At 45.7% G+C, this 15,934-nt stretch overlaps 1 protein-coding gene across 6 annotated transcripts in view; it reads left to right on the top strand.

The window, feature by feature from the left end:
- Znf236 (zinc finger protein 236) overlaps positions 1-15,312 on the top strand; it is a 91,595-nt gene extending 76,283 nt beyond the window's left edge. For 5 of the 6 annotated variants that reach the window (XM_051163805.1, XM_051163808.1, XM_051163804.1 and 2 more), the window contains 4 exons: positions 2,379-2,576; positions 6,229-6,358; positions 11,626-11,802; positions 12,970-15,312. In XM_051163805.1, the coding sequence (XP_051019762.1) occupies positions 2,379-2,576; positions 6,229-6,358; positions 11,626-11,802; positions 12,970-13,091 (627 nt within the window). In that variant the 3' untranslated portion in view covers positions 13,092-15,312. The remainder of the gene's footprint in view (positions 1-2,378; positions 2,577-6,228; positions 6,359-11,625; positions 11,803-12,969) is intronic. The other variant, XR_007832494.1, reaches the window with a different exon arrangement.
- The last annotated feature ends 622 nt before the right edge of the window (positions 15,313-15,934 follow it).

Below are 15,934 nucleotides of genomic sequence, written 5' to 3'. Positions count from 1 at the left end.
GGTGTTGTCTTTGTGTTTCTCTATCTGGGCTCTGCACTGATTGCCACTGCGTGTTTGACCCTTCTCCATGCCTTGAGGCCTCTAGGCCCCGAGTGCAGTCTGCTTGCCTCTGCTTGCTCCTGAGCCTTAGGCAGGAGATTGTGAAAGTGATGGGGAACTTGGGTTTTACCCTTGGCCAGGGTGTAGCTCATTGTGTTAGCACATTCCAGCTGGTGAGCTGTGGGCAGTCTAGCAATGGTGTGAAGTGGGCACTAGTGGTAATGTGTGTAAGGAGTCTCAGCCCATGTCCTAGCCAAAGCACATACTGAGCTGGCAGTAACTGTTACAGGGTGAACCGGTGCTCAAATCCTTGAGTAAAAGGCTTGTCTTTTCCTTCTCTTATTTCTTCATGGTTCATTTAGAAAGAAAGCCATACTGGAACAACATGGTAAATACTCTTGGTGTAAATCTGTCCCTATCTGTACCCTATGGCCACGTATGTCCTCCTTATTAGCCTGCCTTCACGAGATCAGAGCAGCTCACTCCCATGCCCTCTGCCTGAGGATCACACCAGTCAGTTGCAGCTTAGCTAGCGGGAGCCTGCACTGCAGCCACGGGCATTTTCTTCTTTTGCTCATGTCACTTCCTGTGGAGGTAAAAATTGTACCTGCTGCTCTGTTGGAGGCTGTCTCTTCTCCATGTCACTGTTGTATAATTCAGTGTGGCCCCACTGTGTCCAACATCACTATAGCTGATGTGACCTGAGATGTGAGGACAGCCTTGGGTGGTGACATCCCTGGTAAGAGCCAGAGCTGCCTAGAAACTCAGATGTGTTAGTAACAAGACACTGTGCTGCTTATGAACAGGGCACTTTAGACATAGGTGTTGGCTCTCCTGCTCACTGAGTCACTGGCTCCACTGGGATCTTCTTAGAGAGAAGTTGGGTTATTGCGAGGAGTGAGGGAAGTACATCAGACACCAGCATCTCCTGATGTTCAGTAATGAGTTCTGCATTTCCAACAGGAGGTAGCAGGCCCCTGTTCTAGTCAGTCTTCATTGCTGCCACTTCTCTCTCTCTCTCTCTCTCTCATTTCCCTCTCTCTCCCCCCGCCTTTCTTTCATATAAAGTCTTTCATAAAGACTCACTTTGTGTTTTGCCTTCACATGTCTGTATCATGTGTGTGCAGTGCCTGCAGAGACTAGAAGAGGTCATCAGACCCCCAGGAACTGCAATTACAGACCATTGTTAGCTGCCGTGTGGGTGCTGGGAACTGAGCCTGGGTCCTTTGCAGGAACATTAAGTGCTCTTAACTGCCAAGCCATGTCTCCAGCCCTGTTTGTCGTTTTTTTCATCACCATGGTATTTTATCTACTATTACAGAACAACATTGGTACCATTTATTCCAGGGATTTTGAAACCTCTTTCTTTCACAAGTAGTATATTTGCTGTGACCACCTTAACACATATTTGTATTTTTTTCCCTGACAAACATACACACACACACACACACACACACACACACTCTTATATGCATAATTGCAAGATGCCATCTTTGTAGTATCTTTTCTTCTGCTCTTTTCTGTTTTGTTCTTTTAAATTTTTTTATCCATCCCTGTATATTCTGGCATTATGAAAAAAAAGTTTTGGCAAACTAGTTATAAAAGTGTTGGCAGGTCATATAAATTTTCTTTATAATCCCTTCATCAGATCACTACTCATCTGTAACCCTGATGTCTCTGTCTTCTCTGCTGTGTTTGTAAGCTCTGGTGGTGTCCCTAGTTAAGACTCACAGTCTAGGGAAAATAATTTAGTTCAAACAGAGTGATTAAACACCATTAGCTGCACTTAAGGTTCTTAGTACAGATATGGAAATTCAAACCGCAGCATTTTTATTCTATTTGTATCTTATGTATGTGTGCCCTGTGTATCATGTATGTGTGGGTTACAGCACATAGGATAAAAACCAGAGGACAGTTTGGAGAAGTTGCTTCTCTTCCAATATGTGGGTCCCAGGAATTGAACTCAGGTCATCAGGCTTGGAGGCAGGCCTTTTTATCAGCTGGACCATCTTGCTGGTCCAAACCACAACATTTTAAAAGCAGTGTCTGATACTTTACATGCCAGGATCTTTCATATATGCCGTATTTGGTTCTCCCAGCCATGGCGGCAGGCTCTTTGTGGCTAAGCACACAGCTCCTATGCCCAGGAGGACAGCTGGGAGCTGGCTGGTGTTGGGCCAGTACCATGATCTCTCATTAGCATGTGCATCCCAGTGAGTCCAGGCCACTGGGTAGAATGTCCCAGGCTTCCCTGGAAAAATGTGGCCATGTGTGCCCATGTTAGGCAGCACAGCCCTCAGCCCACACTTCTTTGTAACCTAGAGCTCCTAACTCTGCAGGTGACTGATGTCTCTGCCCAGCTGACCCCTGACAGCCAGCCAGAAAAGGAGGGCCCTTTACACCAGTGCCTGGACTGTGACCGTGCCTTCTCATCAGCTGCAGTGCTCATGCACCACAGTAAGGAGGTGCATGGCAAGGAGCGCATCCACGGCTGCCGGGTCTGCAGGAAGGCCTTCAAGCGTGCCACACACCTCAAGGTATACCCTGGGGCAGTGGGCACCCACACTTATAGACCACACTGTGTCTAATGAAAGTAAAACAGGGTGATGCATCTCTCCTCCTTCTCTAGAGACGCTGATGTAACTGTGTGTATGGAGTTGTAGGCATTATAGGCAGGCCTGTTGACTGCACGTGAATAGCTTACACTCATGTGCAATTCAAAATCAGTTTCTAATGTAAATTAAAATGACACCAGACTATCATGTCTCATGCTTCATATTGACAGACATGGGAAAAGCTATCAGCGTGATTGAAGCCGTGGGGAAACAGACTCATGGTTGTTGGTATCCACAGCATGACAGAACATTTCCTGAGGAAGTACAGGTTGACTAAGAAAACTTGTGTTTGCCTGGAGCAGCCTCGCAGGGACCCCTTTGGATACACAGGATGGACACATATGGCACCTAGTAGGCCACTGCAGAGAGGTGGTGGGTAAAGGGTGGGCATCCTTAGGGACGGGTGCAGAACTCTGGTACGTAATCTCAAGCTAGGGCTTTTTCCTTTCGGGGCAGGGGGAGATAAAGTCTCATTGTATAGTGCTGGCTAACATAGAACTCTCCTTGTAGACAGGCTGGCTTCTAATTCTTAGGGATCCACCTGCCTCTGACTAAGCGCCAAGGTTAAAGGTGTGCGTCATCACACCCAGCCTTTCCTTTTTTCTTCTAAAGAGAACCCTATGAACAGCATGGTAGGTGAAAAGTTACTGCCAAAAACAAACAGATCTGCAGTGGAAAAGCCTGTCAGATGCTACTTGAGAATCTGGCCCTTGCCAGCACCCACCATCATAAAGCTAGTTTGATGAAAACAAAACTGTGTCCTAATTGTGAAAAAAAAATCCAACAAATCAGAGTTGGGACATTTTTTTTTGTAATACTCAAGAATCTTCAACACTGTCAAGGCTGTATGAACTAGGAGACGCTGAGAATGTGGACACATGACCGCATAATGTGCAGCCTGCCTGGGCCTGGTCAGGGTATGTGGAAGCTGACAGTGTGTGTCACTGCTGCTCTGAATCACAGCAGTGCTCCATGCCAGTGTAAAAGGCAGGGAGGGCTGTGTAGATAGCTCCATGGGCTTTCCCTGTGCTCTCCATCTACTTTCCTGCTAGTCTACCCCTGTCCTAGTTTAGCAGAGTCAGCCACGTGCTGTGACTGGAGATCTGCTGTGAACCAGGCTCCTGCAGGACTGTGTCTGCAGATCGGTTGAGCATGTCCCACATTTTCTGTGCACACCTGAGCTTAACCTCATTGTCTGCTTGGAATGGGGACACTCTGAAGCTCCGTTCTCACCCATGTCTTCGCCATGTGTGATACTCTTGCCGTCACTCTGTAGGTAATGGGGGGGGGGGGGCTTCCTTCTTTTCATCTAGTCAAAGCCACACTAGCTAACGTTTACACCTGAAGGCTTGGAGATGAAAGAAGCCAGGGTTGTAATTCTTTTCCATGTCTAAATTGAAATCAAATGCCTTGATATGAGGGAATTGGATTGGAAAGAAAGAGGTTAGACAGGACAGACATACATTAACGCTTTTTTGAGGGTCACTGGCAGGGTTCACTGTGTAAGGGGATGAGGCACCTTGAAGATGTCTTAGTAAGACATGAAAGGTAGATCCCTGTCTGCTTTTTGCTCTGCTCACACATGGTCAGCCCTGTATCGCTGTCCCTGGAGGGATAGTCTTTCCTGCTGCATATGGCCCAAAGGAGAAGCCCTCATCCTTACACTCTGAGGCTGAGATGTCAGCTGCCCTGAAGCCACTTAGCTAACACGGGAGCTCTTACAACACATGCATGCACCTTCTCCATTCTCTCTTGCTGTCTTATCTCTTCACCTGCACTTAGAGGACTTAGTGCTTCCTGGTGATGCCTGCTAATGAGAGCTCCAGGAGAGCGGCCATATCTGAGGCCTAAAAAAATTTTTTTTTTCAAGAGACAGAGCTATCCCTAGACAAGGTACAGGGACTGTTGGGTAACCCTCTCTGGATTCCCCTAAACAAGTCACTTGTGGCAGAGGGTTGGTTGTACTTTTCTGGTGGCCTGGAAGAATTGATCTTCTGATGGTGATACATAAGAAGTTTTCAGTAAGGGAGAGTTAGCAGTGAACAAGGGAGCACCGCTGATCTTCCCTGACTCTGCTCCTTATAGGGGCCTCTCAAGGGTCATCCCCCACTACCACCACCACTCAAACCTCTGCTGTGTCCACCTGGCCAAACAGGAAGTCTTTGTGTCCCCTGTGCAATCCTGTTTTCCACCTTCTCAGCACATACACAGGGCTCCCTGCAGAGCAGAGCATGCCGGCCCTGTGCTGAGCACAGCAGAGCCATACTTGGCTGCACTCTCAAAAGAGCTTGCATTGGGGGAGCCTTTCATCAGCTATTGCCCTCATGAAAGGATGTGGCTTGTCCCTGGTCTTAAAACAGCAGCTTCTGTAGCAGCTCTGATACTGTGCACACCACTGACGTTGTCACAGCAACTCTCCTTCCTGGAAACAGGGTTTTTGTTTTTTGTTTTCAAGGCAGGGTTTCTCTGTGTAGCTTTGGCTGTCATGGCTACCCTCGAACTCACAGTGATCCACCTGCCTCAGCCTCTTGAGTGCTGGGATTAAAGGCATGCAGCACCATGCCCGGCCTCTGGAAACATGTGGAGTTACAACATGGTCCTTCCGAACATCCTTCTGCCTTCTAAACATCAAGTGCCTACAGATTGTAAAAGAAATAGTTCCAGAAATAGCACCATTCTCTGAAGACATGGTATTCATACAGCTGTACTTAAAGTGTGCCTCAAATGCAGTAGGGAAGCATCAGTTTCCGGTGTGAACAGTGGGCACAGCACAGTGTTGAAATTACTGCTGAAGTCTTATGCTCTGCAGCCTGTCCTAAATGCTTCCTGACCTCCAGCATCTAGGCTAAGAACTGTTTCTCATTTGTTCTTTCACCCACCTCATGCTGTCTGTGGGGGGTAGTCTTCTTCATGAATCTGTGATGCAGGTGCAAACAGTACAAGTGCTTCCTTCTCCCTGAGCCCGCCTTGAGGGATAGGGTAGCATAGAGTGCCTTATCAGAGTAATTGTGCACTTTATTAAACTTTGAAAACAGCCCCCGTGCCAGCCTTGGAAGGGTGCAGCAAGGTGGCTGTCACAGTTCTGAGGAATCCAGATCATGTAAGTGTAGAGTCACTGACAGACTGTGTCACTATCCAGGGTGCAGTTGTCTGGTGCTGTCAGCAGATGTGAATGCCTCATACAGTGTAGTTATGTAATCGGTAGAACCCACCAAAGCTGCAGTTGTCCTGTGAGAGCTGCGGAAACAGTTTCTGTCTCCCTGGTTTTAGCCAGCCTTTGTGATCAGGGTGTGACTTTGCCCTCCAGGTGGACTTATAAAATATGGAGCAGAGAAGCTGCATCAGGCTCCTCTGGATATGCTGCTTGAGAGTGGCGGTCTCCCTGAGCAGGGACGTGGAGCTGCCAAGGCCATGGCTCCTCACCCTCCTGCCACTTCTCTCGGTCCTGAAACCCCAGGCAGAGGGCCACCCATGAGGCTGTCTTTAGATGTGCATGGTGGTTTGTTTTCCCTGTTTGAGATCTCTCACGCTCCATCCAGGCCTAACATTTGCTGGTTTCTGTGTGTTCTTCCAGGAGCACATGCTGACACACCAGGCCGGACCCTCGCTCAGCTCTCAGAAGCCCAGGGTATTCAAATGTGACACCTGCGAAAAGGCATTTGCCAAACCAAGCCAACTGGAGCGACATAGCCGCATTCACACAGGTAGTGAGATGAGATGTGCTGTCGTGTTTTTGAAGTAGACAGTCACTGATGGGAAGGTGCAGTTAAGCATATAAATATCTGTGTGACATATGGTTATTATTTACAAACAAGGTCCTTGCGTTCCACTTCGCCCTAGTTTTCGATCAGCTTGTCACCTTGACTAACTTTCCACCTCAGATTGTCAGTTCTCATGGTGATCTTGGGAGCGGGAGTCCGTGCTGTGGCCCTCTGCCCTCCTTTGGGCTAGGAGGTGGAGGACAGCTCTCTACCCGCTGCTTTTTGCTCTCTGTGCTCTCTGTTGACTTGGCGCTCTGTACTGTATGTACTGTCTGTATGTTCTAGCCTCTTGTCACAGAGGAAGAGCAGTCAAAGAAGCAAGTCTTAGCCTGTGTGTGTTTGTAATGTCCTCCCTGGGAGGCAGAGGCTGGAGGGCATTGGGGCTCACTGCCCAGCCAGCCTCCTTGTCAAGTTCCAGATTTTGTCAAAAAGCAAAGAAGCTGGGCATGATGGCTTACACCTTTAATACAGCACTGGCAGAGGCAGGCGAATCCCTGATCTACAATGCAAGTTCCAGGCCAGCGGGATTAACCTGCCTTTAAAAACAAAAGCAAATAGAAAAAAAAAAAAACCAAAGTAGACAGTTTCTGAAGAATGACACCAGAGCTTGTCCTGGGCCTTCCACCCCCAAAGTGCTTGCGCACTTGCTCACATACAGATACACAGATACATACACGTAATAGATATAGTGCTTCCATTTCATCTTTGAAAATTGTGTTGTTTCCAAGTTTTTCCATGTTTTCCTCTGTAGTAAGGCACTTTGGTGCCCAAGTCCAGTTTTCATGGGTCCCAGGGGGAAAACTGAGTCAGGTGGACGTAGAGTCACTTAGTGAATGGGTGACTTGAACCCTGGACATTCAGACTGTAGCTCTGATGTCTTAAAGATGGAACTGTCGCTGCTCTTTCGCTCCTCTGCAGCCAGGGCTGCTTTCTCTGGCTAATGCCTCCTGTTTGTTCACACCAGGCTGTGATAAAGGCAGCTTAAGTCTACTGAAAATTCCTGGCTCTTTTACTTACTGAGACCTGGCCAGGTGCTCAGAACTTATAACTCTTTGTGAGCCAGTAGGAAAGAAAAAGAAAACCACATGCACACACGCGCGCGCACACACATACACACACACATTCATACAATGGATGAAGTAAAGAGGCATCTACACTTCACATATATGCATACATATAGATAAACATACAAGCATGCAAACGTATGCACAATTACACATTACATGGGTGGAGCAAAGCTCGCAAGCTCCGACCATCTTACACACACACATATGCATGTTTATACACATACACATCTTACACACACACATATGCATGTTTATACACATACACATCTTACACACACACATATGCATGTTTATACACATACACATCTTACATACACACATATGCATGTTTATACACATACACATCTTACACACACACATATGCATGTTTATACACATACACATCTTACACACACACATATGCATGTTTATACACATACACATCTTACACACACACATATGCGTGTTTATACACATACACATCTTACACACACACATATGCATGTTTATACACATACACATCTTACATACATATGTATGTTTATACACATACACATCTTACACACACACATATGCATGTTTATACACATACACATCTTACACACACACATATGCATGTTTATACACATACACATCTTACACACACACATATGCATGTTTATACACATACACATCTTACACACACACATATGCATGTTTATACACATACACATCTTACACACACACATATGCATGTTTATATACATACACATCTTACACACACATATGCATGTTTATACACATACACATCTTACACACACACATATGCATGTTTATACACATACACATCTTACACACACACATATGTATGTTTATACACATACACATCTTACACACACACATATGCATGTTTATACACATACACATCTTACACACACACATATGCATGTTTATACACATACACATCTTACACACACACATATGCATGTTTATACACATACACATCTTACATACATATGTATGTTTATACACATACACATCTTACACACACACATATGCATGTTTATACACATACACATCTTACACACACACATATGCATGTTTATACACATACACATCTTACACACACACATATGCATGTTTATACACATACACATCTTACATACACACATATGCATGTTTATACACATACACATCTTACACACACACATATGCATGTTTATACACATACACATCTTACACACACACATATGCATGTTTATACACATACACATCTTACATACACACATATGCATGTTTATACACATACACATCTTACACACACACATATGCATGTTTATACACATACACATCTTACACACACACATATGCATGTTTATACACATACACATCTCATAGGTAGAGCACAGCTTTGTGTCGGGTCCCAGTCCATGGGAAAAATTGAATCAGGGTTCACCTGAAAGAGGGAGTGGGGATTCAAAGTAGGATACAGAGACGCGAGAAATAACTAATCAAGTCAGGAAATTTCTGATCAAGATTCACTTTATTGCCAACTAGCAGGAACGTATATAGAGCAAGGTCAGTAGGATTTATTTTAATCTCACTCACCCTCGCCCCCAGCAAGAATGCAATAGCCTAAATCGCTCCCTGTAGAACTTCCTAGATGCTCTGGGTGGTTCCAAGTTGAGACTTCTCTACTTCTTTCAAAGGTAAATAGTCCAAGGATAGCCTAGAACACAAGACCTCGTGGTGAGGTAAAGGTCAGCAACTCAAAGGTCACAGCATACAGCCTAAGCACAGGATTTCTGACATGGCAGGATTTGGCATGGCTTCCCACAGCTTTGATGAGCAAGCTCTAACAGTTTCACACATACGTCTATACATAGGTCTATACATATATTCTTAAACATATGTGGATGGAGAAGGCCTGAGTGACTCCTACCTCCAACCTACATATAGACAGACAACCAGACAAACACACAAGTACACGTACATATAGACAACTTACATGCCATCTACTACAAATCCTTTAGGTTAGAAGAAAAATGACTGTAAAAGCAATTATCACAAAAACAGATAAAACCTTGTTACATCAGGATTATTGATTACTTGTGCCTGTCTAAGCATTATTTAAATCTATGTCTCCATGCAGCAGTATTTTATGACATGGGTTAAGGTTAACAGGGCCCAAGGGGTTGCTGCAGGGTTACTGTTTACATGTCTCTCCATTAAGACTACATCTAATTAATCATGTTTCAGCTGTGAGTTCATTGAAAGTTTAAGGTAATACTTTTTGTTTGTCCTAGTGGACACTGAGACTTGACCTAGAGGAAAGTTTACTTTAGTCGTAAATCTGCCTGAAGCCCATCTTCTCCCTAGTTCAGTTTATGTGTCGGTGACAAGTGAAGAATTACAGAGTTACTAGCAGTTTTTTGCTATTCTGCAGGAGTGGCTTGAAGTTATTTTAATCAAATCAGTAATTCTATAAATTCATTATCAGGAATCATAAAAACATCAATTTGTTTAAACAGCGTTATTTTATGAGAGTACATCTTCATTTTGGTTCTGCAAGAAATCTGCCCAATGTAGTGAAGCAGTTACATCAGAGCACCGGCAGGGAGGACTTTTGCCACGTCAGATACTGAGAGCATAGTAGTGACAAGCATTGAAAGGCAGCAAGAAGCAACCTAGAGACAAAGTCCCTGGGGCCTTGGTTTTACCAGGGCTTACTCACTGTAGACTGTGCAGAATGGTGGGCCATCTCCAGGAGGCTCACTTGCCTGTGTCGGGCCCATTCCTGGCTTCTGGCACTATGATGCAATACTGTACCTTCTATATTGAACTAGGAACAACATTTTAGAGTTTTTTGTTTGTTTGTTTGTTTGTTTTGTCCAGGAAAACATTGAACTTGGTGTGGTTGCCTCGTACCCTCTAATGTACATCAGTGGTGCACGATTATACAATGTTGTCATTTTGGGGCAAAAATACTCTTGACTGAGAGGGGCTTGAGACCTTAGCACACATGTCCTGAAAACGATGTCGTGTGGACTGAGCCACGGAGAAGGTCCCTCCGTGCCTTTGCTTCTAATGCGCCTGTCCTGCTCTTCAGTGCTGCTCCAGCCAGGCCAGTGGTCTGGGCTAGAACTGACTCTCCCTGTGCTGTGCTTGCCTGTGAGGGCAGGAGCTCCTTAATTGTCCTAGCCCTGATAAATTAGCCGAGCTCTTAACCACGCAGGGGTGGAAAGTCCTGCCACTGTGTTTGGTAGCAGATGCAGCAGGCTCTAATAGGGTTACCAGTTACCTCCCGGCTCAAGATCGCTGGTGCAGTTGCGCTGGCCTGCTCTGGTCCTTACTTAGTCTTACAGGGTCGAGCCAGCTACCAGCTTGGGCATTCTGGGGAAAAGGCTAGTTTTGGCTTTGCTAAGACATCAGCAGAGCCTAGCTGCCATGCATGTGGACTACTCCCCGCCAGATGAGTGCTTTGAGGGGCTGTGCAGCTAGCAAGGACCTGCCTGCCATGTCTTCTCCCCTGGAGGCTGCTGATAAAGAGCCTGGCATCACTGCACTCAGTCGCAGGATCAGGCAGAAACTTTTTAGTTTTGGGATTTCACCTGAGGACACTGAAGTAAATCCTCATTTTCAGTGGCGTGGTCAGTAAAGAGAAGGAGTAGGACCACTCAGCTTGTAGTGAGAGCAGCAACACTGGGCCGGGCTGTTCAGCAGCTGTGTGTTGGGCTTTGTGGGAAGGGAACCTAATACCATAGCTAGAAGCTGCCAGGCAGAGCAATGGGAGGAGCTTGTAGGCAAAAGGGAGGAGCCACACATCACCACAGGACCCCAGCTTTTGGAGGGAGTCGCTCTCAGGAGGCAGGACCACCATGGCCTGCCGAGAGAGACCATGAGGTCTGGTGGGCAGCTCTCAGATGCAACCTTCACCTGAAAGCAGTTGAGCAGTATTTTAGAGATTAGGGAAATCATTTTGTTCAAGTCACATGTGTTCTGTTTCTGAATTTGGGTACTCACTCACTGAGGAAGGTCTCACTTTGTCTCAGCATCCTGCTAACTAACACTCGGCTGGTGGCAGCAGGAGGATGTCACTGAGTCACTGTGGTGTGAGTAACTGTGCTCTGCTGCCATGTGCAGTCTTGAGGATGACACTGACTGTGGCTGGCCTTGTGCACACAGGGGAGCGGCCGTTCCACTGCACTCTGTGTGAGAAAGCCTTCAACCAGAAGAGCGCGCTGCAGGTGCACATGAAGAAGCACACTGGCGAGCGGCCCTACCGCTGCGACTACTGTGTCATGGGCTTCACCCAGAAGAGCAACATGAAGCTGCACATGAAGCGAGCACACAGCTTTGTGGGTAAGAGCTCCATCTCAGGAGAGCCACAGACATGGCTCGGTCACTGGGTATTTCCCAAGTGTTACTGTTTCATAGTGGCCATGCACCATAGTTGCCATAGGGACTGCGGTTTATCAGGGGAACTGAGCAGAGATGAAGCCTGTGCTGCTTTCCCTGTGCCTTCTCTTTAACTACTTTCTCCTGAGACAGAGTTGAACTGTGTAGCCCAGGCTGGCTCAAATGGACTTTTCCTTCCTTAGCTCCTGAGTGCCGGGATCTCAGTCTTATGGCACCCGGCTTCACACACGGCTGTCTATTGTCTGTCGTGAGCAGTGATCAGGGCCTGGCAGCATGGGCAGCTTGACTGTCTGTCTTCAGTATTTCTGGGGCCCTTTGTGAGGGACATGAGGGACACCCTGGCTTCCATTCTGTGTCCTGAGTGCCGGCCACACAAGCGCTGCTTCTCTGTCGCTTGCAAGTATGGATGCCATCAGAATTGGGTTACAGCTGTGAACAGCTGCCTGCTCTGCTTGAGGTCCTCCTTTGGCCCTCATAGTGGCATGGCGGCCGTGTTGTGTTATTCAAGAGCAAGTCATTCAGGCCGACCGGCACTGGTGGCGGGAGCTACACAAAGCAGGAGTGTGTGATAGGAAACTCCAGTCAAGTCCTGGGTGAGCAGCGAGGTTTACACTGTGCACCTTAGACTCATTTAGTTGTAAGGTAATGAGGGGTTTTGGTGAAGATAGTCACCTTTGTGTGGTCACTGAGCTTGTGCCCAGACATGTCTTTGGTGCCCAAGCAGTAGAACTCTGAGCTGTGGAAGGAAGATCTTGTTTCCCAGCTGTGCCTGCAAGTTGTAGAGGAGGTAGCTGTGGTGTGAGTGTCATTAGGAGGTGTTTGTCACTGATTGTGAGTGACATAGCCCTCAGGGTGTGAGTGTCCGCATCATAGTGGCTATGACCAACAGAATTTATTTGTACCTATGATTCAGTATCTGTTTATTATATACAGCTAGGCCCAGGTTCCAGCCCTGGCATCACAAGTTGAAAGATGGTTTCCCTGGCTCAGATGATTTCATTTCACTGAGAGGGAAAGCAAAGCTTCTCTTGACTCCCATATGCTCTTAGTTAAATGTACACGCTGGCCTGCTTCCGAGATCTGAGGTCTACTTTCTCTTTGCTTCTTCAGGAACCTTACAGGCAACCGCTGTGGTGCAGGAACAGGATGGGGACGAGCTAAGGACCCTCCACTTAGAGGAAGTGGTGCAGGAGGCAGCGGGTGAATGGCAGACCCTAACCAATGTGTTCTGATGCCGTGAAAAGAGGCTAAGGGCATCCATGAAGCTACATTTGTGAAGATCAGAGCACTCAGAGTTTCTGTTTTTAAAACTTCAAGTGTTAAAAATCTACCACAGTAGTTTTTTAGCTTAACTTATTTGAAGAATCATTGTCATTTAAAAACTAACAGGAAACTCGGACAAGTACAAAGGCACTGTCTCATTTGTCTACAGATCACAGAACCTGGACACTCCCATGGGCAACTTGACCTTCTCATGGCTGGTATGTGTCCTTAGCAGATGAACTGGATCTGAGCATCATTGCAGTGCGATAGCAAAAGACAAGTTAACACGGAAAAACACACGGATGATAGTGCATGAAGCTCAGAAGCGGTGCCATCACACAGGGATGTTTTTCCACTTCTTACTCTGCATTTTGATAATGGTAACAATCAGTTCTTTTTAACCCACTCTTATGTTAACGTAACTGAGCCTTGAGAGATGGCCGGACCAGTTCTCTCTCCATCGCAGATGCTGAGTCCCTAGGTAGAAGAACACAGGATCTGGCTGGCGACAGCAGGGCCATGGAGGAAATCTGACCTGCAGGCAAGGACCAGCTGCTCACATGGATGTCCACACGCTTGCTGCATGGATCTGTCTGGTCACATGTGTTAGGTCACTGCAGAAGCACAAGCCATACCCTGTGAGCAGGAAGTGACCGAGTTGTCTAAGGGACAGGTAGCTGTCCCGATCCACCTCAGTAAAGTTATCTATTTTTAAGGCTAAGGACCCGCAAGAACCCTGCGACTTTTCTCCTTATGCATACGGAGGTGTGTTTTCATTTCAGGGAATTCTTTAGTGTCATCAGCAGTGCCACATGAGACACATCCCAAACCAAATCCTCCTGTGCTAGGCAGTGTGTGTGCCTCAGCATTCCAAAGACAGAAGGGTCCCCACTTCATATCAATTCCCTTGACGCTATTTATATGTCCTGTTTGTAAATACCTGTGTACATAGGCAGACACGTGGGCCTCCGTGTGGCTGAGGAGTGTATTTTGTAAATAGAAGCACGAGTCCTCCTCACAGAGCGCATCTGCGGCCACTCCCTGGTGCACCTCAGACCTGGGTCCTGTTCATTCTGTTAATAAATGGATATCTTTTTCACTGTAACATAAAACTGGGCTCTATTATTTTTTTCTGGAAAAAAAATTGCCTTTATTTTCTCTCATTGCCTCCTTGGTTTCAGAAGAGAGCAGTTTTATTGTAAATCTTGTGTGGACTTGTCCGCTGTGGTCCTGAAGAGCGACATTTCACTGTCACTGTGAGAGGGCGCCTTTTGATTTTGCTCACTTTTGTCATCTGTATATAAGTAATATTGACAGTGACATAAAAACTTTTGTTTTGTGAAAATATTTAAGTCAGAGAACTGTTAAATATTATTACTTTTTTCCAAACTGATTTGTGTATTGTATATTTTTTTAAGAAGAAAAAAAGCCTTACTTGACTTCTTGTGATACTGGACTTAAAAACCCAATGCTCCCTGAATGTCAGTGTGTACACCCGGCTGTGGTAGTGTTTTCAAAATAATTGTAATTGTGCGAGAGTTTTAAAGTCTCTGCTATTAATGCACTTTTTTCTTTTATAATTTTGTATTAAAGTATTTTAGAAATATTAATTAATTTAGTGAACAGATATCCCCCAAATTGAAATTATTGGATTTAAAGTTTTTTTGTTCTTGCTGGGTTATTTATTTTCCTTTCAGCATTAAATGTCATCTCAGGACATCTGTAACGAGGCGGGCTGCTTCCTGACCGGGTAGTGATGCAGGGTGTGACTGTGCAGTAATTAACTATGTAAGGAAGACCTCACCAGGTGAACCAGAAGCCTGCTTTTATTTTGGTTAAAGAAAAGAGAATATACCAATAGTCAATTTTGTATCTCTTCTCAATTTATTAGCAAACAAACATGACGTGTGTGTATTTTGATTTACTTCCTTACCATCAAAGCTGCTTCCTTACCAACATTCCTTGAAAAGACAAGGTTTTGAGAAGGTAACTCACTTGAATATTGTGGTTTACAGGTTGATCTCTGTATTTTAATGTTTGAAATGCTGTTTTAGGAAAGTTGTTTCTAGCCTCATGTGTAACCAGGGTTTTGAGGATAGAGAACTGTATTTTTAGAACTCTATATAACATTTGTTTTGAAATAACTAAATGCAAAATGACATTAGGAAATGTGGTGTATGTGTGTTTTTTTTTAAAAAAAAATCATGTTTCAGATAGACTAGTTGGGTGGGGAATAAAATTTCAATTCAGGTATTTTTAGCAGAATAAAAAATATAATGATATTTCTTTTACCTACGTGAAGTCCAGACAATGCATATCCTCCTTGGTGTTTTGAGCTGACAGTCGGATATGCCCTTGACAGAACATCCTGTGCCTGGCGCAGTCGCTTGGGTGCCACGTGCTCCTCCAGCTCCATGGAGCCGCTTGTCCCTGGAGGAGGTTCCTGCTTGGTAGAAGAACGGCGAAGCAGGTTCCTGAAGGCAGATGCTGTCGTCATAAGATGAGTTCAGCCGAGGGAGCATAGAGGCTGGCATGGACAGAGCCACAGAAGGCCAGAGACCAAGGTGGACATGTGATGTGAACACCTGGAGTCCTTGTCAGTGCCAGGGTGCTTCTGTGGCAGCATGAGGCAACTGAGGAGGGGAGTAGCGTGCTTTAGGAGACCAAAGGGGCTCCCCAGAAATGGCTTCCATTGTGAAGTGCCGTGTGGTGAGCAGCATGCACCAGAAAATACATATTGGCTTGTATGCCCTTCACACCATGTTTAAGGAAATTTGAATTCTGTTCCTCTGAATTCTCACCACACAGATGT

Source organism: Acomys russatus, chromosome 20 (assembly GCF_903995435.1).
Source record: "Acomys russatus chromosome 20, mAcoRus1.1, whole genome shotgun sequence".
Lineage (NCBI taxonomy): Eukaryota > Metazoa > Chordata > Mammalia > Rodentia > Muridae > Acomys > Acomys russatus.
Note: the sequence above shows the minus strand (reverse complement) of the source record. Positions and strands in the feature narration are given on the sequence as shown.